The 25298-nt window shown below is 40.2% G+C and overlaps 2 protein-coding genes across 8 annotated transcripts in view; one reads left to right on the forward strand and one right to left on the reverse strand.

The window, feature by feature from the left end:
* rmdn1 (regulator of microtubule dynamics 1) overlaps nt 1-5960 on the reverse strand; it is a 37851-nt gene extending 31891 nt beyond the window's left edge. The window contains exons 1-2 of the mRNA XM_048529956.2: nt 5828-5960; nt 2336-2453 (exon numbers count right to left, since the gene is read on the reverse strand). Of these exons, the coding sequence (XP_048385913.1) occupies nt 2336-2453; nt 5828-5944 (235 nt within the window). The 5' untranslated portion in view covers nt 5945-5960. The remainder of the gene's footprint in view (nt 1-2335; nt 2454-5827) is intronic.
* A 4883-nt stretch (nt 5961-10843) lies between these two features.
* The window catches only part of LOC125451712 (copine-3-like), a 72045-nt gene continuing 57590 nt past the window's right edge, over nt 10844-25298 (forward strand). For 2 of the 7 annotated variants that reach the window (XM_048529232.2, XM_048529237.2), the window contains exons 1-2: nt 10844-10979; nt 20477-20635. In XM_048529232.2, coding sequence (XP_048385189.1) covers nt 20507-20635 — 129 coding nt within the window. In that variant the 5' untranslated portion in view covers nt 10844-10979; nt 20477-20506. The other 5 variants (XM_048529235.2, XM_048529233.2, XM_059646116.1 and 2 more) reach the window with 5 other exon arrangements.

A 25298-nucleotide genomic window follows, 5' to 3' on the forward strand; every position in this document is an offset into this window, starting at 1 on the left:
AGGTACCATACAGGCCTGAGGATTCAAATTGAGTGTGACCACTTCAGAGCATGAATACCTCCCTCCATGTTTGTTAAACAAAACCATGACCCCTGGCCCTGTTTTGAATAAGTTGCTTCCAGCATAACCCATTTTCAACAATTCACACATCCTATCTGCACCTATTCAGCATTTATTTCTTTCCCAGTTTACAATAAGCAACTTTTTTGTCAGTTTCTTGTTTTCTCGCTCTTTCTGGGTACAGTCTTCATCTATCTGTCTCATTCATTCACTCCACTCCCACACCCACACCCATCAACTACATAACTACCACCAGTTCTGACGAAGGGTCACTGGACTCAAGACACCAGTTGTGTTTTTCTCTTCACAGATGCTGCCAGGCCTGCTGACTTTCTGTTTTTGCTTAAGACTCTACATTGGAACACACCCACATTAGAAATTTCAGGGAAGGTGCCCAAAAATGGATGCTGCCAAACTTCTAGACCACAATTTTGAGCAGGCTGGTAGGATCAAGGTTATATATTATGACATTTAGTCTTTGTTTAGAAAGATGGGCCTTATGCAAGAAATGATAAAATGTTCAGAATATATTTTGTTCAAGTATTGACTCAAATGTCCAATTAGGCCACACAACCATAAGATATAGGAGAATTAGGCATTCAGCCCATCGGGTCTGCTCTACCATTCAATATGGCTGATATGTTTCTCAATACCATTCTCTCGTAACCGTTGATCCCCTTATTAATCAAGAACATATCTATCTATGTCTCAAATATACTCAATGACTTCGCCGCCACTGCAATAAGTTCCACAGATTAGCTAACCTCTGGCTGAAGAAATTCCTCTTCATCTCAATTCAAAAGGGTCATATCTTCACTCTGAAGCTGTGAACTCGGGTCTAAGTCTTTCCTACTAGTGGAAACACTTTCTCTATGTCCACTCTATCCAGGCCTCTCAGTATTACTTAAGTTTCAATCAGACCCCTTGTAAATGAGAAAATCAGACCAGCAATGATTCAGGTTATGTATTTTTTCTTGCCTGACAAATCTGTTAAAATTCTTTGAGAAGGTAACAAGCAAGTTAGACAAAGGAGATTCAGTGGACATGACCTGTTTGGATTCTAAACTCCTTTTGAGTGCAGACACAAAGTCCTTAACTGCTTCTCATATGATAAATCCTTCAACTCCAGCATCATTCTTGTAAATCTCCTCTGGAACCCCTCCAACGCCAGCACATCCTTCCTTAGATAGGAGCCCAAAACTGCTCATATTCCAGACGTGGTCTGACCAGAGCCTTATATAGCCTCAGCAGCACATCTCTGCTCTTCTATTCTAGTCCTTTTGAAATGAATGCTCACACTGCATTGGATTTCATATCAGCTAACTGAACCTGTATGTTAATCGTAACAGAATCCTGAACTAAGATTCCTTAGGCCCTTTGAGCTTCAGATTTCTGGAGTCTTTCCCCATTCAGAAAATAGTCTGCACCTCTATTCTTCCTACCAAAGTGCATAACTTCACAGTTTGCTATGTTGTATTCAATCTGCCACTTCTTTGACCTCTCTCCTAGTCTGTCCAAGTCCTTCTGCAGCCTATTCCCTTGCTCAACACTACTTGTCTCTTCACTTATCTTTGTCTCATCTGCAAACCGAGCAGCAATGCACTCAGTTCCTTTGATAACAAAGCGCGGAGCTGCATGAACACAGCAAGCCAAGCAGCATCTTAGGAGCACAAAAGCTGACGTTTCAGGCCTAGACCCTTCATCAGAAAATTTTCTGATGATGGGTCTTAGCCTGAAACGTCAGCTTTTGTTGTCCTAAGATGCTGCTTGGCCTGCTGTGTTCATGCAGCTCCACACTTTGTAATCTCGGATTCTCCAGCATCTACAGTTCCCATTATCTCTGACCGCTCAGTTCCTTTGCACAGATCATTAATATGTAACGAATGGTTGTAGTCCCAACACTGACCCCTACAAACTTCTACTAGTCAGCAGCTACCACCCTGAAAAAGACTTTATTCCCACTCTCTGCTTTCTGCCAGTCAGTTGATTCTTTATCCCTCCCAGTACCATGCACCAGTACCTAGCACCATGCACTCTTATTTAGTGACCCTCTGTGCAACACCCTGTCAAAAGCTTTCTGGAAATCCAAACAGGTCATGTCCACCGAATCTCCTTTGTCTAACTTGCTTGTTACCTTCTCAAAGAATTTTAACAGATTTGTCAGGCAAGAAAAAATACATAACTTGAATCATTGCTGGTCTGATTTTCTCATTTACAAAATGAGCAGTTACTTCACAGTGAAAATCACGATGATAATCTTCAATACTAGGTTTACCTTTTTCATCAGCATGAACTACAAGAAATCCTGGAATGTTTCTGTAAACATCGTAACCCAGAAAGGTCAATAATGATAGAGTTAGTCCTCTTCCTAAATTTTTACCACCTCTCAAAATCTAGACATGGGAAAGAAGTGATATGGTTAAACACAATTAAATTACAAAGTCATAGTAAAAAGTAGATAGAGCATCACTTTAAAATATAAGGTAACTTGCACACCTGATCAAACAAACTTGCTGCCTGGCCTTTGCTCATACAGCTTAGCTGGCTATTTCATGCATCAAAGGAGCACCACAAAACAAAGAGAAATAATTCCATCTCTTGGAGAAAACACTTAATATTTCCAAACAAGCGCAGAACTTACACAATTAATGGTTAGGCCTTGAGTAGTAGTGTAGAACTAGGGGCTCAGGAACATAATTCTGTGACACAGGTAAACAGGGTAGTTAAGAAGGCATTTAGCACACTTGCTTTCATTACTCAGAACTTTTGAGTATAGAGGTTGGGATGTAATGTTGAGATTATACAGGATGTTGGTGAGACCACTTCTGGAGAACTGTGTGCAGTTCCAGTCATCCTGCTAAACGAAGGATATGGTCAAACTGGAGAGGGTTCAGAAAAGATGTACCAGAATGTTGCCAGGAATGAAAGGTTAAGATATCAAAATAGACTGGAAACGCTGGGATCTTTATAGGGAGGTTTAGGGATGACCTTATAAAATCATGAGGGTGTAGATAAAGTGAATGGTAGGTGTCCTTTTCCTAGGCTGGGGGGTCCCAAACTCGGGGGCATTTTTTTAAGATAAGAGGAGAAAGCTTTAAAAAGGACATGAAGCGCAATGACTTTACACAGGCAGTAGTTCGTGTGTGGAATGAACTGCCAGAGAAAGTGGTGGATGCAGGTATAGACATTTGAAAGATATTTGGATAAGTTCATGAAGAGGAACAGCTTGGAGGGATATGGGCCAAGTGCAGGCAGGTGAGACTAGTTTAGTTTGGGAACATGGTTGGCATGGACTGATTAGACCAAAGGTCTGTTTCCGTGTTGTGTGACACTGACCCATAACGGTAATAGGATAAAAAAAGATGGGCCAGCCATGCAACAGCAAACCCAACAATCCAGGACAGCTGCTTAGAGTAAGAACCAAATGCTCTGGCAGTCCACTAATCATAAACAGTAATTTACACTGTATTTCCTTCTCTTCCCCTGAAAGTTTGTTTCATATACACTGGGAGCCCTGGTCCTGAATCCATTTTCATTTCTAATTACAATGGATAATAAACCATAAAGTCAGGAATAAATCACAGAGGCATTTTAAAATAGAAGCAAGTGATTTACCAGTTTCCACATTATAAAACAGTAGCAAACCACCTTTTCTTCCACTAGTCATAAACTAAGCGACTGTAAACTGAATTCATAATCAATGATTTGTACAAATGTTGGACAAATATATCAGTTTTTACAGTATTATTTGTAGTATTTTAATTATCAACAAGTAAAATGTCAGTATCCATAACACAGTACATAGTGACAACAAACAGCTTTATTGTTCAATTCCCATCATCACAGCTAAACCTTGTCCTCTGAAGCCCCCTGTGGCAAGGAGCTCCGCAGGTCAACCATGATTACAGGTCGGTCCCTGTAATAACACCCAGTTCAGATTTCATCGAGGATCGCATTGAGACCAGTCAGTATTGATTTGTTCCAGCATCACACTGATTGCACCTAGATCTGATTTAATCCAGGATCATACTGAGAACACAATCCTGATTTTACACAGTATCAGACTGACAGCACCCAGTCCTGATTTGAGTCTTGCACTCAAACCCCCAACACGTAAACCTCCTCACCATCTTTTAAACAGCCCCTTCAGACATGTCTCCTAATACCATCCATGGTATCTAAAGTGAAATTTTTTGACGCAGGCTATATTAGAAGACATTGCAAAAAGCAACTTCTGTGTCTTACTGGAGATTTCCATATTACATTGAAACTGCAGGGCACTGAGAATTAGGCCATTTGGCCCATCCAGTCAGCTCTGCCATTCAATCAGGACTGATGCTCCTCAACCCCATCCTTCTACTTTCTCCGCATAACTCTCAATCCCCTTCCTAATCAAGTACTTATCTGATGAAGGTCATCTAGACTAAAAACGTCAGCTTACTGTCTCTCAATGGATGCTGTCTGACCTGCTATGATCTCCAGCATTGTTTTCAGTACCTATCTATTCCTGTCTTAAATATACACTCAATGACTTGTCCTCTGAAGCCCCCTGTGGCAAGGAGCTCCGCAGGTCAACCATGATACTCCATGGTCTGACTTGAGCCTTATGCAGCCTCAGCAGTACATCTCTGCTCTTGTATTTTAGCTGTCTTGAAACAAATGCTGACATTGCATTTGCCTTCCTAACTGCCAATTGAACTTGCAAGCTAACTTTAAGAGAATCTGAACTAGGGCTCCCAAGTCCCTCTGTGCTTTAGGTTTCTGCAGCCTTTCTCCGAGACAGCACCTTGTCAAAAGGTGTTCTGGAAATCCAAATAGATCACTTCCACTAGCTCTCCTTTGCCTAACTTGCTCATTACCTTTCCAAAGAGTTACAACCGATTTGTCAGGTATGACCTCTCCTTGACAAAGCCGTGTTGACTCTGCCTTATTTTACAATGAACTTCCAAATATTCTGCAATCTCATCCTTAATAATGGTCTGATAAATCTTACCACTAACCAAAATCAGGCTTACCAGCCTACAGTTTCCTGTCTTCTGCCTCCGTCCCTTCTTAATTGTTGTATTAGCCATTTTCCAGTCCTCTGGGACCTTCCCTAGCTTCTGACAGACCACCATCAATGCCTCTACAATCTCCTGAACTATCTCCTTCAGAATTTTGAGATGTAGTCCATTTGGTCTGGGTGACTTATCTATCTTCAGACCTTTCAGCTCCCCCAGCACCTTCTCCTTAGTGACGGACACTACACTCACCTCTGCCCCCAACTCTCTTGAAGTTCTGGTATGCTGCTTTGATATCCAAACATGCAAATTTTTGCAGATACCTTTCATTCACAGAATATTTAAGAGTGCAAACATAAAAGAGTGGACCTGCGGGGCAGAAATCCAATTGGTAAGATGCTGGACAGGAATTTAGGGGCAAGGGTCTTAGTGACAATACGTATTAAGAACTCTGATGAGATGGAGGTTGAAAATATGAGATTTGGAATGAGACTGGAACATATCTGGGGTTACAAACTCTCCAAAACTGTTGAGGAATTTGCCAGGGTTGAAGATTAAACTGGGAGATGTAATGTCCACACTGGAGGCTGCAAACGTGAAGATGAACAACACTGAGAGCTCAGGGTGTCAATTGGAGAGCAGGTAAAGCTAAACGCGCATGCGCGATCACCGCCACTTGCCCAACTCTCACCGGGACAGGAGACGGGTAAAGACACGACCTGAACGCGATAATAACACATCCACAGGCCGGCAGCCCTGCCACCCACCTGCGCTCTCAATCCGGGTCGAGAAGTGCCGGACCACACTCGGCAGCACCCGCTGCGGCCGATCCCTGGGGCTTTAAACATGACCCGAAAAACGGCGCTCCCACCAACAGCCGCCATTGTCCCCGCGGCCGCTGCGCACTTCCCCGCAGTGACCGGTAGGGGCGCAGTCATAAGGACCTCGGCTGCTCACTAGCGGTCGGTCCCTGTAATAACACCCAGTTCAGATTTCATCGAGGATCGCATTGAGACCAGTCAGTATTGATTTGTTCCAGCATCACACTGATTGCACCTAGATCTGATTTAATCCAGGATCATACTGAGAACACAATCCTGATTTTACACAGTATCAGACTGACAGCACCCAGTCCTGATTTAATCCAGAATCACACTGACATCACCTGATTTAATCCTGGTCACACTGAGAGTACATGGCCATGATTTAATCCAAGATCAGGCCAATGAGCACCCAGTCCTTTTTTTTAACTCACTCACGGGGTGAGGGGATCGTTGACTAGACCAGCATTTATTGTGCATCCCTAAGCGCCCGGAGGCAGTTAAGAGTGTCTAGAGTCACGTGTAAATCAGATAAGGATGGTAGTTTCCTTCCCTAAAAACCATATGTTTCTTATTTCCCCGACAATTGATTCAAGGTCATCATTAGACTAATAATTCCAGATTTTTTAAAGTGAATTCAAATCCCACCATCTACAGTGGCGGGATTCAAACCCACATTCCCAGCGTTAACTGCGTTCTCTGCGTTAACAGTCCAGCAATAATACCACCAGGCTATCACCTCTCCCCTTAATCCAGGAGCACACTGTGAGTACCCAGCAACAAAAACAGAGCAGTTCTGCTAGGACCTGTGGAGAGATTTATAGAGTTAAGTTTGGGCCAGTGTCCCTTCTCACAGAGTGACAGTAGCTAGGAAATAAACTGAAGACAGGGAGTTGTGGGGGGGAAAGGCATGCATGAGTCTAAAGTTCAAGTCTCATCTGCTCCACAGGGGTGTAATAACATCTCTGAATGGATTGATTCGAAAAATACCTGCAAGGCTGACTGAAATGACACACAGGCAGCCAGGCAGATGCCAGAATTTCCAGTCACCTAGGAAATGTTAATAAATACCCAGCACAGGCTAAATTAATCCTCAGAAACAATATGTTAGTCTGAAAGCTCTTAGTTCTCTCGGTGCTGAACTCAACACTAAATTCACACTCGAGACACTTAGGAGTGGAAAAGAGCACCCAGTAATAAGTGACTTTTCCAAAAGTCATCCTGGAGTTGCTTAAATATCATTCAGTGTCAACTCACTTAGGCAAATAGAGCACTTAGGTTCGATTCCATAATCCACAGACAGCAGTGACGACATTGTAGCTGGCCAGGTTATCACATAACTTTCAACTATTCAAATGCAAGGGCACAGGTTCAGCTTGAAAGGGGAAAGTTTAGGGGACAAGTGCAGAGAAAATCTTTCCCAAAGAGGGTGTTTGGTGCATGGAACATGCTGCCAGTGGAGGTGAGGGAAGCAGGCACATCAGCAGCTATTACTGCATATCTTGATAGATACATGAATGGTAGGCGAACAGAAGGATAGTTACTGTGCACGGGCAATAAGTGCCTATCTAAATAAAGAATGGTGGGCTGTTCTGTTTGAATTGTATTTATTGTATAACCAAAGGATATTCATTAATTAACTTCATAGTGTGTCTCCTTTATATTCCATACTTCTGATGGTCATTATACTTGCACCCAATGTCAACAAAATCTCTTCAGCTTATAATGCCCAGCCTTCAACATCATTCTGATAAAGAATTCACTTTTATAATTAAATGCCTGCAGTTATCACTGGAGACTTAAACAGACATTGATGCCCATACATCCCCCCCTTCCTAATGTATAAAAATAACTTGAATTCCCACAGTCACACTGAAGTTGTACATCACCAGTTGGCTGGACGGCTGGTTTGGAAGGCACAGCCATGCCAACAGTGTGGGTTTAATTCCTACAATGGCTGAGGTTACCAATGAATGACTCTCCTTCTCAATCTCCCCCTTCACCTGAGGTGCACTGAACCTCTGGTCAAACCACCAGCGGTCATTTCTCTGGAATGAAAGAGCAGCTCTACAGTCTGGTAAGACAATGGTGACTTCACCTTTACACATAAAACTGTAAGACATGATCAGAAGTAGGCCATTCAGCACATTGAGTCTGCTGTGCCATTCAATGAGATCATGACTAATCTGATAATCCTCAATGCCACTTTCCAGCTTTCCTCCCATAGCCCATTGATTGAAAATCTGTCTATCTCAGCTTTGAATGTATTTAACAATGCAGCCTCTGTAGCCCTCTGCTGTAAAGCATTTCACATATTCACTATCCTCTAGGAGAACAATGTCTTCCTCACCTCTGTCTTAAATGGGTAACCTCTTTCTCTGAGATTATGCCCTCTGATCTGAGATTTTCCCACAAGGGAAAACAACCTCTTCATATCCACCAAAAATCTTGTATTCTTCAGTAAGGGTTCAATCACATTCTTCTATATTTCAATGAGTACAGGCCCAATCTACTCAACTGCTCCACACAAGACAGTGTCTCCATACCCAAGGTCAACCTAATTGAAAGAATTTTCACTATCTGATGCCAGCACATATTTCCTTTGCTAAGTAGCCCAAAACTGTTCACAATATTCCAAGTATGATCTTGTATAGTTTTAACAAAACTTCCCTATTTAAATCCTCCATTCTCTTCAAAGTAAATGTCAACATTTCATTTATCTTCCATATTACCCATTGAACTTGCATGCTAGTTTTTTGCAATTCATGCGTGAGGAGTCTCAATCCCTCTGTATTGTAGCTTTCTGAGTCATTCTCCATTTAAATTATATAAAGCTCCTCTTCTTCTTGCCAAGTGCACAATGCTCCATCTGTCATCTTTTGGCCCACTCAGTTAACCTATTTATTTCACTCTTCATGTTATCCTCACTACTTACTTCACAACTATTCTCGTGCCTTTTGAAAGTTTGACTACAATATATCCACTTTCCTCATCCACATTATTAATATATATTCTAAATAACTGTGGCTCCAGCACTGATCCTGTGGCATTGCACCAGTTTCAGGTAGCAGTTGTGAAAATGATCCCAATATCCAGGCTCCCTGTCTTTTGTTTGTTAGCTAACATATCTATTCTAATATACCACCTTAACAGCATTGCTCTTACCTCCTGAAGTAGCCTAACATGAGCAAATCTTTATCACCCTGACCATAAAAGATCACTGTGGAGAACAGTACTTTATCTGATCACTTATGTTTAAGAAAAGCCTAGGGGAAATGATAAGAGAAACTCAGTTGCACCAGTGTATACCATCTGGAAAATGCACTGCAGAAATTCACCAAGACTCTTTGGACAGCACTTTCCAAACCTATAACTGTTACCATTTGGACGGACAAGGGCAGCAGATACATGGGAAGACCACCCCCTGAAAGTTTCTTTCTAAGCCATTCACACCAATGGACAGTAGCAGTCCAAGAAAGATGCTGACCACCACCTTCTCAAGAGAAACTAGGGATGGATAATAAATACCCATCCAGCCATTGATGCACACCTTTCATGAGTGAATTAATTAAAAAAAGATAAAATGGAACACTACGGCCTTGAAACAAAATATATCTCAGTAAGACAGTATGAAGCTATGCAAGATAATTGATAAAAGAGGAAACCTAGAACAATACTTACAATGAGGTGTAAAAACCAACTGTCAATTTATATTAGTTTATGTTTTTAAAAAAGCTTATGATTTTATTACACTAAATCTCTTGAATTTTAAGGAGATTCAAGGGCGATGACAAGGATGGCATATGTAGATACAGGTAACAAGATTATTTAGTTCCATAGAAGTTTTAGCTTGTGTTTTTAACATAACATGAGTTGCGCTTCTCAGAAAAGAGGGCACATTTGTTAGTTTTTTTTTGTTGACGACCCTGGGCCTGTAATCCACTCACAGCTAAGTAAGCAGAGCTGTACCAAATGCCCAGCCCGAGCAACGGTATAATTACCATAGAATTTATATTGCCAAATTAATTACACTTTACAGTTAAGGTTAAGATAAAACACAAAGTCACTGCAGAACTATATGCATTTTCACTAAAAAGCACGTGCAATGTAAACTAAATTCAATAATCACCATTGTCAAGTAACAAATTATACTAAATTAGAAAAAAGTTTACATTTTACATTCATTCTGGTGGATTACAAAATGCAAGATATTTGCAAGTATACTTGCATACTGTACCTATCCAATTTTGAACATTACCTATCAACTGTTTTTTGGCAGACGGCTTATATCAATAAGATTTGGCCATTAGATATAAACAAGGCTTGGGCAGACTTTTGAGGTCGTCTGGAACATCCTCACTTGTCAGTTTAATTTTACTTGTTTGGGCTTGATTGTGCAAGTTGAATCAAAGTCCACTATCTCCTAAGTGTTTACCTAAGGTTTGTCTTCTGTAAAAAAAATCGAACTTGGCGAAGATGGTACTGGATTCCCCATTGCGATGTTTTGCAATGTCCCTTTTAAGAAGGCAGTCGTAAACACAATCTGACTGGACTCATTTGTCAATTCTGCAAAGAGCGTCCCCTGGACTCGGGGAGTCAATTGTATCAGACGCTTAGTTTTCATACACCGGCGTAAACTCATTTCTGTATCACGTGTATTTGTTTGGGTGCACATCCCAAAAAAGAACCAAGTTGAAAACATTAGTCTTGGGACGGACACCGCCCCCGAAAGTGTCAGGAGGGACAGAAATAAATTCCCTAGGCATAATTAATCGGAAAGTTTTGGTAGCTTTAAATTTCTATCGTTGGATTTTTAAAAAAAATTTGAATTACATTTTCCGAAAATGAGTGTTGTTCTAGGTGAGCTGACTATTTGATTCAGGCACTGAGTAAATGCGAAGGCCGAGACTATAGTACCTCCCTCTTGGATTCACTCATTTTCTCCCTCTGTCTCTTTCCGTCTATCTGTGTGTCTGCAAAGAGAGTGGGAGGTGGTTCCGCGCTGCTAATTCCTGCTACAGGAAGTACTGAGTGAAGCGGTAGTGACAGCAATCCACACCGTTTGTAATCCTATCCAGATTTTTAGCTGTCATTTTTAGTAAGTGCGATTTCCTCTTCTCTTACTCCGGAAAGGGGGGAACTTTTACACTGTTGCTTATTCATAGTTTGTAAACAATGCTCGCTATCTTATTGAAAGCAGTTGCGTGTGCTGAGGGTGGAGTCAAAGCCTAAATGCGGTGAGCATATTTCACCGCTTCACGGGGAGAAGCGTAAGATTTTAATCGATCTCACAATTAATGCCATTATTTAGTAGTTAATGCTACATTTTTAAAAATGTTATAGAAAGAAATAGTCTTTGAGTAAGTAGTAAACGAGTGAGCCGTGGCTTCTCAGATTGCAGGGTTATTGTTGCAGAGGCTGGGCGTTACTTAGTGTTGTGAAGCTACAAGGGAATTTTATTGGCTTCATTTCGGGAATACTGAGGTGCCGTACAGCCACAAATGGTTTCTGCTAACTTTTGTGTATAGTGGGTACACGTATATCCTCTGTTGTTTTGATGCACAAGACATTAAGTACAGCGGTCCATTTGCATTGTTGAACCGGTTGTGTACAGTACTAGGATGCCTGAGTTTGCAAAATATTTTTCATTCATTCTCGGATGTGGAAGTCACTATCAAACTCCTCCTGCCCAGTGAAAGTGGTGCGATGTTTGCTGGGATCGCTGAGGCCTGATGGAATTGACGCCCTTGATCATTTATGATCATTTCTGCAAATTGCAGCAATGCTAGAATTGAACATTTGCTTTGAAATTGGGGTTTTACGAGTTAAATTATGTTTAACGTTTATATCGGAGACATTGACCAAACCAATGTAACTAAACGTTAAGGTTCACGTGAGTATCTCAATATTTGGAGCATCTAGAGAAAGTTCAGTCCCGATAATGACAAGGTGTTTGAGTTCCTGTTTCAAAAAGGCTTATTGGCAGAACATTCAGCGGGGGGAATAAATATCTATATCTGCTACTCCCGAGGGAAAAAAAGATATTTCACTTGGAAGGTGCCTGTAATCATGATCAGTTTTATTTCGAGGGTAACGCTGCGCTCTTAGAATATGTCCTATCAGGACCGTGAATGAACGTCCCCTCATCCTTCCAAATTCCCACACTTTTAGACATGTACTAAGTTTACATGTTTCCCTTCTAGCTACCCACACTGCCCCCATGTCCCTTCTGAGCTCATCTTGTCCATGAGACCTCCTATTGCCACTAAAATGCTATTGTATGCTGTTAAACAGAATGGTAAACGGTCTCCTCTTCAGGTTTTGATCCTTTGTCCTTTTAAATATACTGCCTTCACCTGACTCCCAAGTTCTGAGGAAGGGTCACTTGACCCATTAAATCTGATTTATCTCCACAGATGCTGCCAGACCTGCTGAGTTTTTCTACCAATTTCTGGTTTGATTCCCATCTTCTGCTCCCTTTGAACTCCAGGGCCCAAAAATCTGTTGTCACCACCTGAACTCATTCCCTCCTTTCCAGGAACGGCTCATGCCAACATGAGAAATGACACCCTGTGCAGTTGTGACAAAGCTTCTTCCCCCACCCTGTTCACCATCATCCAGCTGGGCCAGACTGCTCTCACTTTGATTCAGTGTTATCTATGTACTTACAGTGTGCCAATGCATTACTATTTGGGAACTAGGGTTCTAAAATGGAGGAATAATGGATACTGACTTTTTCAGTTCTGTAAAGGTAAGAAAATCATTTTGAAGAGGTGCGTTTTTAAAAAAAATTTCAGGGAAGCATGTGGTTTTAGGTAAATGAACAGTAAGCCATAAAAGGAGATGAGTACTAGGGTATTTGCTGACTTGAGTTTACAGTCCAGAGAGAGGGGAAGAAAAAGGGGCTCACAGCAGATTAACTCAGACAGAAGAGGGATTATTATTAGCGGCCCGAGCAGTTGGGGCTGGGGGACATATCCTGAACTGCTTGGAAGAAAGCCAGAAAGAAAAACTGTGGAGATTGGAGAAGATGACAACCTGTAAACTATTGTCAACATGAGATTAAGGAAATTGTGTTCAGCACTAAGTAAGCTGAGCCAGCTTCTTTTAATAGTTTCAGAATGAGATGCTAATTGAAGAAAGTAACATTGACCGAATGCAGAGATTTGACAAGAAACTAACTATTGCTGTGCAAGCTGAGCCTTTTCGCACAGAGACAGGATTGTGTCTGTAAAGTTGTTGAATGGTTAATAGGACTGAATCTTACTTTCTGATATTTTTAGTTTCATTTATAATGGTTCTTGCATATTGTAATGTAGTTCATGTTTATTCTTTTGTCAAAATGTTAAACAAAATAATGTAAAGTACATTGACAGACTCTTATTCAGTGACTGACCTCCACAATGAACAAAAAGGCAAAACTTCTGACTAAAACAGAAATTGCTAGAAAGGCACACAGGTCTAGCAGCGTCTGTGGAGAGAAATCAGTGTTTCAGGTTCAATGATCCTTCCTCAGAACGTGATTTCCAGCATTCTTCAGGTAAAACCCATGGTCCATTAAGTGTAGCCTATTAAGGTCTTATCCTGTAGCAAAAGCTAGAGAATAATGTCACAGTATCTCAGAACTGTTACAGTGCAGAAAGAGGCCATTCAGCCTATTATATTACCTAGTTCCAATCTCCTGCCCTTCCCTGTATCCCTGAACACTATTTCTATCCTTTATAATCATCCAGTGCCCTCTTAAGTGCTTCAATTGAACCTGCCTCTGCATGTTTCCAGGCAGTGCATCCTATACCCTATCTAGAGTCATACAGCACAGAAACAGAACCTTCAGTTCAACAAGTCCATGCTGATTTGGTTTCCTAAACTGAACCTGTTCTATTTTCTATTCTATTTGCTCTTCTATTCTATTTGCACTCCTATTCATGCACCCGTCCAGATGTCTTTTAAATGTTGTAATTGTACTCCCCTCCACCACTTCCTCTTGTTCCATGCCCGCACCACCTCCTGTGTGGAAAAAGTTGCCCCTCATGTTCCTTCTAGATCTTACCCCTCTCACCTTAAACCTATGCTCTCGTGTTTTAGACTCCCCTACCCAGGGGGAAAGACCTTGGTTACTCTTCTTAGCCATGCCCCTCATGATTTTATAAACCTCTCTCTAGCCTCCCACGCTCCCAGCCTCTCCATATAATGCAAACTCATCAACCTTGACAATATATTTGTAAATTTCTTTGCACCCTATGCAGTTTAATTACATCCTTCCTATAGTATGGTGATCAGAATTACATTTGGCGCACCAAATGTTGCCTTACCAGTATCTTGTGCAATTGTAACATGACTTCCCAACTTCTGTACTCTGTGCACTGACTGATGAAGGTAAGTGTGCCAAACAGCTTTTTCACTACCCACACTATGTGCGATGCAATTTTCAAGGGCATTTTGTATTTGTACCTCTACCCCTAGGTCTCTCTGTTTGACAACATTCCACAGGGCCCTACCATTAACTCTGTAAGTCCTGCCTTGGTTTATTTTATCAAAATGCAACACCTCACATTTATCTAAATTAAATTCCATCTGCCATTTCTCAGCCCACTAGCCCAGATGATCAAGATCCTGTTGTACTCTTAGATAACCTTCTTCCTTGTCTACTCTAGCACCAATTTTGATGTTGTCTGCAAACTTACTAACCATATCTCCTATCCTGGCCAAGCTCTCCCTATAGTGCTCAACTGCTCCTCATCCAATAAACCATTCATACCTGGGATCATTATAGCAAATCTCCTCTGGAACCCCTCCAATGGCAGCATGTACTTACTTAAATGTGGGGCTCAAAACTGCTCACAATATTCCAAATGTGGTCTGACCAGAGCCTCTAACAGCCTCAGCAGTTTCTCTGTTCCGTATTCTAGCCCTCTTGACATGCTAACATTGCGTTGGCCTTCCTAAATGCTAACCAAACTTGCAAGTTGACCTGAAAAAAATCTTGAACTAGGACTCCCCAATTTCTCTGCCCTTCAGATTTCATCCACAACCTCTCTCTTGCTTGTTACCACTTCGAAGAATTCAAACAGATTTGTCAGGCATGATGTCCCTTTGACGAAGCCGTGTTCTCTTGGGTCTATTTTTCCATGCACTTCCAAGTACTCCACAATGTTATCCTTAATAATGGATAAATTAACATCTTACCAACATCTGAGGACAGGCTAACTGGCCTATAGTTTTCTATCTTCTGCACCCCTCCTGTCTTAAACAAGGGTGCTACATTAGCCATTTTCCAATCCTCTGAGACCTTCCCTGACTCCAGTGCTTCCTGAAAGACGACCACCAATGCCTCTACACTCTCCTCAACTACCTCCTTAAGAGATCTGGGACAGGTAGTCCATCTGGCCCAGGCAATTTATCAACCTTCAAATCTTTCCACTTCCCCATCACCACCTCCTTTGTGATGACTGCTACAGTCATTTCTGTCCCAACTCTCTTGAAGTTCTGTTATGCCGCTGGTGCTTTCCACAGTGAAAACTGATGGAAAGTACCTATTCAGCTCCGCTACTATTTCTTTGTTCCCTATTAATACTTCTCAAGCCTCATTGTTCAGTGGTCCAATGTCCACTTTTGCCTCTTTCTTGCCATTTTCATATCTTAAAAAAACCTGTATATTATGAGCAAGCTTACTTTTATATTTCATCTTTTCTCCAACTTATTGCTTTGTTTAGATCTTCATCACATTGTATGCTTGTTCTTTTGCTTCAATGCTGTCCCAGACTTCTCTTGTCAACCATGGTTGCCTCACCCTTCCCTTAATAGGTTTCTTTTTCCATGGGATGAATTTCCACTAAGCTCTCCTTGCAATCAACTATGGCTAGCTCCTCCCTCATGTCTTTGTAGTTATGTTCACTCAATTGTAATACCATTACATTTGATTCAGTCTTCTCCCTCTCAAACTGCAGGGTGAATTCTATCATATTATGGTCACAGCTCCTCTAGCAGTGAAGAATTTAAGTTCCCTAATCAAGTCTGCCTGATTGCATCTCACTAAATCCAGAATTGCCTGTTCCCTAGTGGGCTGTACCACAAGCAGCCCTAAAAATCCATCTTGTAGGAATCCCACAAATTCCTTTTCTTGATCTGTTACCAAACTGATTTGCCCAGTCCACCTGCATATTGAAGCTCCCTATAGTTATTGTAATGGTGCATTTTTGTGTGCCTTTTCTATGACCTGATTTATATTCTTCTCCACATTCTGACTACTGCTACTCTTTGTGCACCAAAGAGAGTACACAACTCCCTTTCGGGCCTCTTTCTCCTTTGGCATTTTGTATCGTTTAACATGCTGTTTTGTGGTAAGCAAGGAATAGCTGTCGACAAAAGTCAGTTCCTCGAGACATCTATGCTTGATGGTCTAAAATGCAGCAATTCTCTGACTTGCAGCTTTTTAGCTAGAATAACCGGAAGAGGATTTCTTAGATTCATAACTGCAGTAAAAGGTAATATGTGGTATGTGTTTTGTATCAGTTAAATTTCCCAGCTATTGATAGAGGATTTGCGATACCTTATGCACCCATCCTCCCATTAGTACAATTACACTTGTGGTGTAATATCTGAGGGTCTGAACATTCTTCAGAGTGGGGCACTCTTATAAATTGATGGGAAAATGAAAAAGATAATGCTCAGTCTAACCTCTGTGCGTGTAACAAGATATTGATGCAGCCAGCTAAGCAGAATGCAGATACAATTGACAGAAAATGATTGTGTATCTTGTTGGCAGTCCTTATCTGCTGATGCAGTGGCATTTGATGAAGGTATAATCGATTGCATGCAAACTATAACTTTAAAAGAAAAATTTGATATAACCTCACTTCAATATTCAGAAAACTGTGGTGATCATATCTAACTATAAACCCAATGACCAAATTTGAATTCAGTTACCAATTCTATAGTTTCTATACCAATGCCTGCTGCAAAGTATTTTGCAACTCTTGTCTGAAACCACCCCACCAAAATATGGAAGTCATATGATATTAGAATAATCAAATTTGCAAATAACCTATGTTTGTATATAATTATCTGTTTAGAATCTTGAGGTTGGCTTATCCCAGTCATAGCACATTGTATTGTGCAAACGGCTGGCAAAATATCATTAGCCCATTCTGTAGCACATCAGTTTGTGGATAGTAAACAATGGATGTTGTATAAATCATTCATTGTTTTAACATTCCTGGCATCCCTGACAGCATTTCCTCTCGGGATATGACCAGACTGCATTCATTGCTCCGAAAGGCAGTTGAGTGAAGTAGTCTCACTGTTCTAAAAACAGAACAAGAAGAGTCAACATTGAAATATATGTTGTTGGAACCGTAAAAATGTATTCCACAGTGGTGAGAAAATAGATGGGTTGTCTTGATATGATTAACAAGATAGTAGCCTTATGTTGTCAAAATATGAATTATACTGGGTAAAGTAAACAGACAGTATATACTTAAAATGCACCATCTGCTGTTGTGTGCCATAATTATATGTCACATAACTTTGAAAATAACTAAGTTTTTTTCATCCAGTTGTTTTTAGTTGTCCTTGCATACTGTCAAATTATGCTCAAATTCTTCTTCTCATCAAGTTGTTGAGTAATTTGTTAATTCCAAATTTGTACCCGTCATTCCCAAATTCTGTCTGAACTCATTCAGTCATGTTTCTATACCCAAAATGGACTTTGTAGGATGTTGTCATGGCCCCCTCCAGCCCTATATCCTTAAGATTTCTACATTATTTTAATTCTGTCTTTTTTTTGTATCCTTCAGTTCCTTTGCCCCCATCTTTAGCAGCAGTGCATTAGTTTTGCACAACCTGGAACTCCCTCTTTAACATTCTTTGCATCTGTCTGACTTTCAGCCTCAGCGTTTGGGAATCCCTGTCCTACTTTGTTAACAAGCTTTTGATTATCAGTTCTTTTATCTTCTGTAGCTCAATGTTACAATTTATCTGATAGCACGCTTATGAAGTGCATTGAAATGATTTACAACATTTAAACAGAGTCCAACTACAATGCAAGTCAGAGATCCTACTCTTTGCCCATATCGTTTTAAAATTTGTTCACAGGATTTGAGTGTCGCTGGTTGGACCAACACTTGTTGTCTGTCCCTAGTTGACCTTGAGAATGTGGTGGTGATTTGCCTTTTTGGACCACTGGTATACCCAAATGCCATTAGGAAATTTTGACTCAGCAACACCAGCGATGTATTTCCAAGTCAGAATGGTGCGTGACTTGGGGGAGAACTTGCAGGTGGTGGTGTTCCCATGATGTCTGCTGCTCTGTCCTTTTGAGGTAGTATGGTCATGAATTTGAAAGGTGCTATTTGGAAGGAGCTTTAGTGAATTTCTGCAGTACACGCTGTAGATCCTGAGTGTTGATGATAAAAGGAGTAAATGTTTGTGGATGTGATGCTAGTCCTGCAGGCTGTTTCTGCCCTGGATCATGTCTCACTTCTTTGAGCTACAGTCGTTCAGACAACGGAATATTTCATCCCATTATTGACTTGACTTGTAGATGATGGACAGGCTTTGGGGGGTCATGAGGTGAGTTGCTTGCTGCGAGATGCCTAGCCTCCAACCTGCTCCTGTAATCACGGTTGATGTATGCCTAGTCTGGTTCAGTTTCTAGTCAATAGTAAAGCTTAGAATGTGATAGTCAGGGTTTCATCAATGGTTCTGCCCTTAAATGTCAACGGATAATGGTTAGATTCTCTTTTTGTCGGACATGATCATGCTCTCTGGCCATCACTAAGGAACATGAACAGTTAAGAGGTCACATTTGATATGTCTTATTTTTCTTGATGCCTTTCACTACACAAATGAAATTCCTTAGTCTGCTGACACACCAAGATTAAAAGTCTTGGTCTATAAAGTCAGATTCATTGGAATTCTGATATTTTATTTAGATACCCCAGCTATTTTGATTTAGCATAGTCTTAATTTCCATAAGTAACAGGTGAGGATGTTACTTTGACAACTCATCTTTGATCTCAATGTATTATTTGCATTTGGCCCATCCCTTCATTTTGATCTATAGGATGGAATCACCCAGCCCTCGAATGTGGAAAATGATGAGTCAGCTAAGAAAGAATGGCCAAGAATAGAAAAAGTGAGATTCCTGATAATTGAATGTCAACTTTTTTTCCATGCAAGGTTTTAATAATGAAACATGAGTCTCGCCAATGATTGATGAGAGGCCCATTTTGCATGCAATGGCATTACATTATTGCCCAGGCCATGGAGAGAAAGTAGATGGCAACAATTCCTGACACGTGAAAACCCAAGTGGACAAATGGGAGCTGCATCTGTGTGGCATTCTTCACCAGGTATTCACCTTGGTCAGCATTTCTGTACGCTTCAGGGCATAACCCATGGGCAACAGCTGTCTGCATTCTCCATCCACCGAGGTTCACATTGGCAAAGTACCACGTTGTCCAAGCATATTTGGACTCACTTTTATAACCCAGTTCATCACTTCAATGTTACAGTTTGGAGCTTGCTCACTTCTCACTGCAATACTGCTGCCAGGCCCCTGCTATGACTCACCTTTTGCAATTCTTCGAATTGGTTTAGCCGAAGTACTTACATGCTTTGCATTGAGCAATAATTCTCTGATTATTATAACTAAGTTATGACCTTGCATAAATTTTCTAGAAGTTCACAAGGGAGTAAAGGTAGTGCTGCTTTCAGTCTGGCCTGCCCCAATCAGTAGGTATTTGAATATTTGCCTGCCCTTTAGTACTTGGCTAGACGTCCTACTAATTAAAATAGAAATCAAAGGAGGCCTTTTACAGATGACTGGAACTGTTGTATGATATACAACGCTTACTTTAGATTAGACTGCAACAACAATTTGTTTTCATGTTGTCGAATTGGCCAAGAGAGCGAAATGCTTGTGTGGATGACTGTTCTCTTCCAACGTTTGTTGCCGTTTCAAATTGAATTGAACTTCAATTTTTCCAGCAATTAATTTTAAACAATAAAATCATAATGTAGCTTAAACATTTATTAAAAAATCTTTAGAATTTGTGCTTTAGACTTTTTAATTTTTTTTATTTTTTCTACCTACCAGAATTCTTCTGTTGACAGCTAAACTGTATATCAGAGCTTTGGCTTATCTTAAATAATGAATGCCGCAGTATCAGTTAGACCTGCCTTCATGCTGTACTTAATTAGAGATAAGATACCAGCTCTGTAAGTAATGCTCAGCTGTGTATGGAGTTATATGTCATACTATCCTGTAGCACAAGAGAGTTGCACCAAAGACAACTACACAGACTTGTAGAATTACAGCTTCTTCCTGTATTCATGTGAGTGGATTTCAACTTTGGCCAAGTGATCAGGAAGGTGCCGAGTGGACACCAAGTGACTTGCTGATTTTTCAAAAAAAATGCAAATTAGTGTATGTAATCTTGGGAGCAGTTGAGAAGCTTGCATTCCTCTCTTGATAAAATGTGGAATGGTGAGGGGGATGTTAAAGAAAATTGTGTTTTGCACAAATATTTCATTTTTTGCATTTTAATTCTTTATTTAAAAGTTGACAATTTGCTCAATTTAATTGTTCTACAGATTTTTCGTCAGCTTTTAACAAGTTAACAAATGGCGCAGTGCATGACTAAAGTTGAATTGAGTGTCTCCTGTGAGAATCTATTAGATAAAGATGTTGGTTCCAAATCTGATCCATTGTGTGTGTTACTCGTCAGTACTGGTGAAAATCAATGGGCTGAGGTAAGCATTTCTCCCCAATGTATTTTTCTTCAAGCTTGTCCTGAAAGTCCATTTATTTTCAATATTAACCTAGTTCAAGATATTGTAATCTAATTCATATTCAGTGTTAGCTTTTGTATTTCCTTTTCTCACCTTTTCCCCAAGCATTTTCCATTTTCTCCATCTGATTGTGGAAGGATTTCAATGTTTGTTTTATCTTGTATATAGAAATAATGATGAGAGAAATTCTTACTATGTATGCTGTTTATATTGACTCTCAAAAGCGCTCAAGGGAAACTCTCCAAAAATGACAGACTTTTAATGCTATTCTTCCCCTCCGTCTTCTCCCAGTTCACTTCCTTGTCCTAGTCCTAAACTGTTTGCCAGTTGTAGAAACTTGCATCACAGCTGGAGGCCGTAACGTCTCTTTTGTCTGTGCTACTTTATTGAAACATTAAAATTTCTGAAGGTAGAGCTGAAATAAAATAAATAAATCTGCCAGCTGCCCCCAAATTAAGAAATTTTTACCAACAAGGTTTCACTTTTTGTAACTTTAACATGAGTTAAGAGATAAATGATGAATCAAACAAAAAGATAAATATTACTTGGAATAGTCAATACAACAAAGATACATCTTACACAACCAAAAACAGCTGCATTACTCTCCGCATGCATGGGGTGCTACACTACATGCTGTTCTTTACTCCCTCAGAGTAGGTCAGGAATCCAGTCTAACACAAGCTTTCATTGGTATAGTTGTCATCGGTAAACCCAGGTTGCTTTGAACCCTCACCTTCTTAGGTCACAAACAGCCTAATTGCATAGCTTTCGAGAGTTCCTTTATAGTTGACCAAGTTAACAAACTCAGTTCATGATCTCATCTTCAGATGCAATTTATGAGCTGCCTTTTGGATACCAGAACTATTTGCAGTACCTTTTTTATAAGTATTCAGTTTCTTTTAGATTGCTTGTATGTTGCTTCCCAAGAGTTTCTTGTGTTCTTTCTTGCTGCTGCACAGAAAACAGAACATGTAGAGAGCTTTTCTGTCTTTACCTCGCACAAATTCTGCACGTTCCACGTTCCATTATGTCTCTGGTCTTTGTGTTTGTACGTGTCACCTGCTCATCTTCTAATTTTAAATGTCATTTGCGTTATAATTCTCTCCTTTTGCGTTTGCAATCTCTATGACTTAACTTCTTTGTTGATATTATTTCCAGCAAAGTCAAAAGTCATCACTACCAGTATTTAATGGCCAAGAAAATTGCAGTTGACTCCTTTACAACTGCTCTTTAAGTCATTTTGCACCTTCTTATAAAAACAAATAGATTCCACAAGCAATTTAGATAAATTAGAAATATTCTTCAGCGCTTCTTGTTTTTTTTTGGATCACAACAATTGTATTTAGCTTTACATTCCTGTATTTTGCCTATAGACTGTTAAGACCCTTGTCCTTGAATGCTTTTCTAAAATATGTTTTAAAATTATTTTAAGAAATTGTCTTCCATCACATTTTCACTGGAATAATCCTGGTCTTGACAGTTCTGAAAAAGCCCCTTTTGGTCTCCCTTCTAGATGTCTATAATTGAATTTTGCATTTGTTACCTCTAATTTTTGACCCAGTCATCAGAGGCATAGTCCTTCTTTAATATCGAAGTTTCTCCTAATCGTAAAAACCACATCAGACTCCTCTCAATTGGCTACAGGGAAGGTTATCAGATGCTCAGTTTTCTAACCTCTTTGTAACTTAAAATCCCTCGTATGCAGGAATATCCTGACGAATCTCCTTGGTAAACTTTTCTCAATCTTTTACATCTTTTCTGAAGTGTCTACAGCTGAGGCCATACTTGAGATTGATAAAGTTCTGGCATGACCACTTTGCTTTTATGTTCCAATTTTTGTTTTAGAAGACCAATTAATCCAGTTTTTTTTCAACTAACTTATCAACTTGCCCTACATCTGTAATGATTTGTGTATATAATTGTAATGGGTCCCGATCCATGAATGTTTAAAAATCATGAAAAGATATGTGCTTGGTGATTATTTAAAACACCTGGCTGGCCTTGATGTCTTGCCAGAGGGGCCATTCTGTAAATCTAAAATGTCGATGCCATCAGAACCTTTAACATTTGGATGAGGACATGGTCTCAGAGCTAAGTTTGCTCATGTTCTCACATTACATTTCAGTGGGAGTTCCTGATTGGAGTTAACAGCAGTGTCTTTCAGTTATTCTAGAGGCTCAGAGAAGAGCGATTGTACTTTGAAAATAGTGCCCTGGAATGACAGTGTCCCCAATGCCTCCATTTGTATACTTTAAGCTGATAGAGGTATGGTCAGGACCAACTTGTCTCCAGTTGACAGCCTGTTGAGCTCCTTGAAGACCTTGTTAACAGGTCAGGAAATGCGCGAATACAATTATTTGTTGCCAACCTAGGGCAGACTGGTGATTATTAGTGCATAGCTGTCAGGTTCAGACAAAGTTAAACAATTTTACGTTTGCAGAAAGATCTTGTGATGGATCAGAAACGTTACCCTTTCATTGTGTCTTTGCCTACTTTTGTGTGTTGAGGTTGATGATATTCTGATGTATTGCCTCCTCTCCATTCAAACAGCAGCAGTCTCCATCATGTATGTTATTTCCCGTTGTACTTGGAAGGAAGCTCATGAATCTAAAGAATGCTTGCTGGTGCTAATTGGGCATCCTAGAATCATAGAATCCCTATAGCATAGATAGATGTCATTTGGCCCCTGGTGTCCACACTGACCACCTGAACAGCATCCCACCCAGACCAACTCTCCAACCCTATTTCCACTTTTCCCATTGGCTAATCCACCTAGCCAACAAATCCCTGGACACTTCAGGACAACTTAGTATGGTCAATCCACCTAACCTGCACATGTTTTTACTGTGAGAGGAAAAAGGTGCACCTGGTGGAAGCCCATGCAGACATTGGAAGAATGTGGGCCAATCAAGACATTTGCATTTATAGATTATATCATATGAATAATATAGTGTGGGATCAGGTCCTAAAAATTACAGTTATATGTGGATGTATAGGTCAGAAACAGACCAGTTATCCTGAGTAGTTTGTGCCAGTGTTAGCTGTAGTTCATGAGTGATTTTGGTAAATGCAAGAAATGCAATGCCATGTGGAGTACATATGTTTTACATGTGACAAGATTAAATTGAATCTTGTCAATGGATCTCTGCAAAGAACTCAATGTACAGGAAATAAAGTTTGTTGACCTGTGTTCTTCAGTTATCTTATTATTTTAATATATTGGATAATTCATTTCCGTTTGGCTAGTCAGATCCGATCTTGATAAGAAGGGGAAATGTGCATTGTGCAGCTGGTGTCAAGAAATATTCCTTTGACTAAGCGTATTGCCCTCCATCTTTAATTGCACCTTCTGTGGCTTGATGTCTATTTTTTCTTTTATAATGCTCCTGTGAACAGCCTTGCACGCTTTATGAAAAAAAGTTTCTCCGATATAATTTGTTGTTCTAAGAGGATATGCTGATACAAATAGATGAAATAGATTGGAAGCAGGCAAGCCGAGGGGCATAAACAGCAGTAGAAATCAAATAAAGCCTGTTTCTGTGTTTTAAATTCTACGTAATTGATTAAATTCCGAATGTTGAGACTTGCTGAGTGGTTTTGAATCTTTTAATGCTACCCAGAAACCCAGTCAGGTCTTGCTACTGTAAGCTCATTTTTAAACGTCAAAAACAATGATGACATGTAGAAATCTTTTTCACTGAGAAAGTGATTTGGATGTGGAATATGCTGTCTGTGTGTGAGAGATGAAGGCAGATTCATTTGAGGAATTAATGAGAGAAATGGATTGTTATCTGAAAGAAAGTGCAGACCTGTGTGAAGAAGGCAGGGAAGTGGCTGCAAGTGAACTGCTCCTTCCAAGTATGGACAGATGTAGTTGAATGGCCTTCTGCACTGTCACAAGTCCATTTTTCTACGATTTCAGAGCTTTGAGCTGAGGTAGTTATGGTGCAATTAAAGCATGGTGATTCAAGAGGCCAGAATTAGAGGAGCAGATATTTCCAAGATTGTGGTACTGGTGGAGATTAGAGTTGTGGAAGAGTAAGGCTGCTGAGGGATTTGGAGATAAGAGAATATTAAAATTGGAACGTTAATTGATCAGGAGTCAATGTAGCTCAACATCCATTGGGGTGATGTGGGGGGTAGGATTTGGAATGAGTTAAGGGCAGTTTGATTTCTATTTTATAGAGAGTGAAAGTTGAGAGAGCAGCAAGAAATACACTGAAATAATCAAGTTCAAAAGCAGAAATGAGGGTTTCAGTAGCAGATGAGTTGAGTCAGGCTAGGTAGGGTAATGGCACAAATATATCTGATTGGAAGCCTATTTCAGTATCAAGTTTGACACCAAGGTTGCAAACAAGCTGATTTAATTTCAAGATTGCCAGAGAGAGAGGGATGGAGTTTGCAGCTGGAGATGATGTTGTTACAGTGTTTAAGCTAATGATTTATATTTTAACTTCAAAAAGATTAATTGAAAGAATCTGCATTTGAGAGGCTGATAAACAAGTGTGAAGTAATTACAGTTCATGGGATTGCCAGTCGTTATGTTACAAGGTTAGAGTTGGAATTGGGAAAACCGATGATCAGGGGATTGAACCTTTTGAGTCTTGGTGGTGAGACAATGACA

Source organism: Stegostoma tigrinum, chromosome 5 (assembly GCF_030684315.1).
Source record: "Stegostoma tigrinum isolate sSteTig4 chromosome 5, sSteTig4.hap1, whole genome shotgun sequence".
Taxonomy (NCBI): Eukaryota; Metazoa; Chordata; class Chondrichthyes; order Orectolobiformes; family Stegostomatidae; genus Stegostoma; species Stegostoma tigrinum.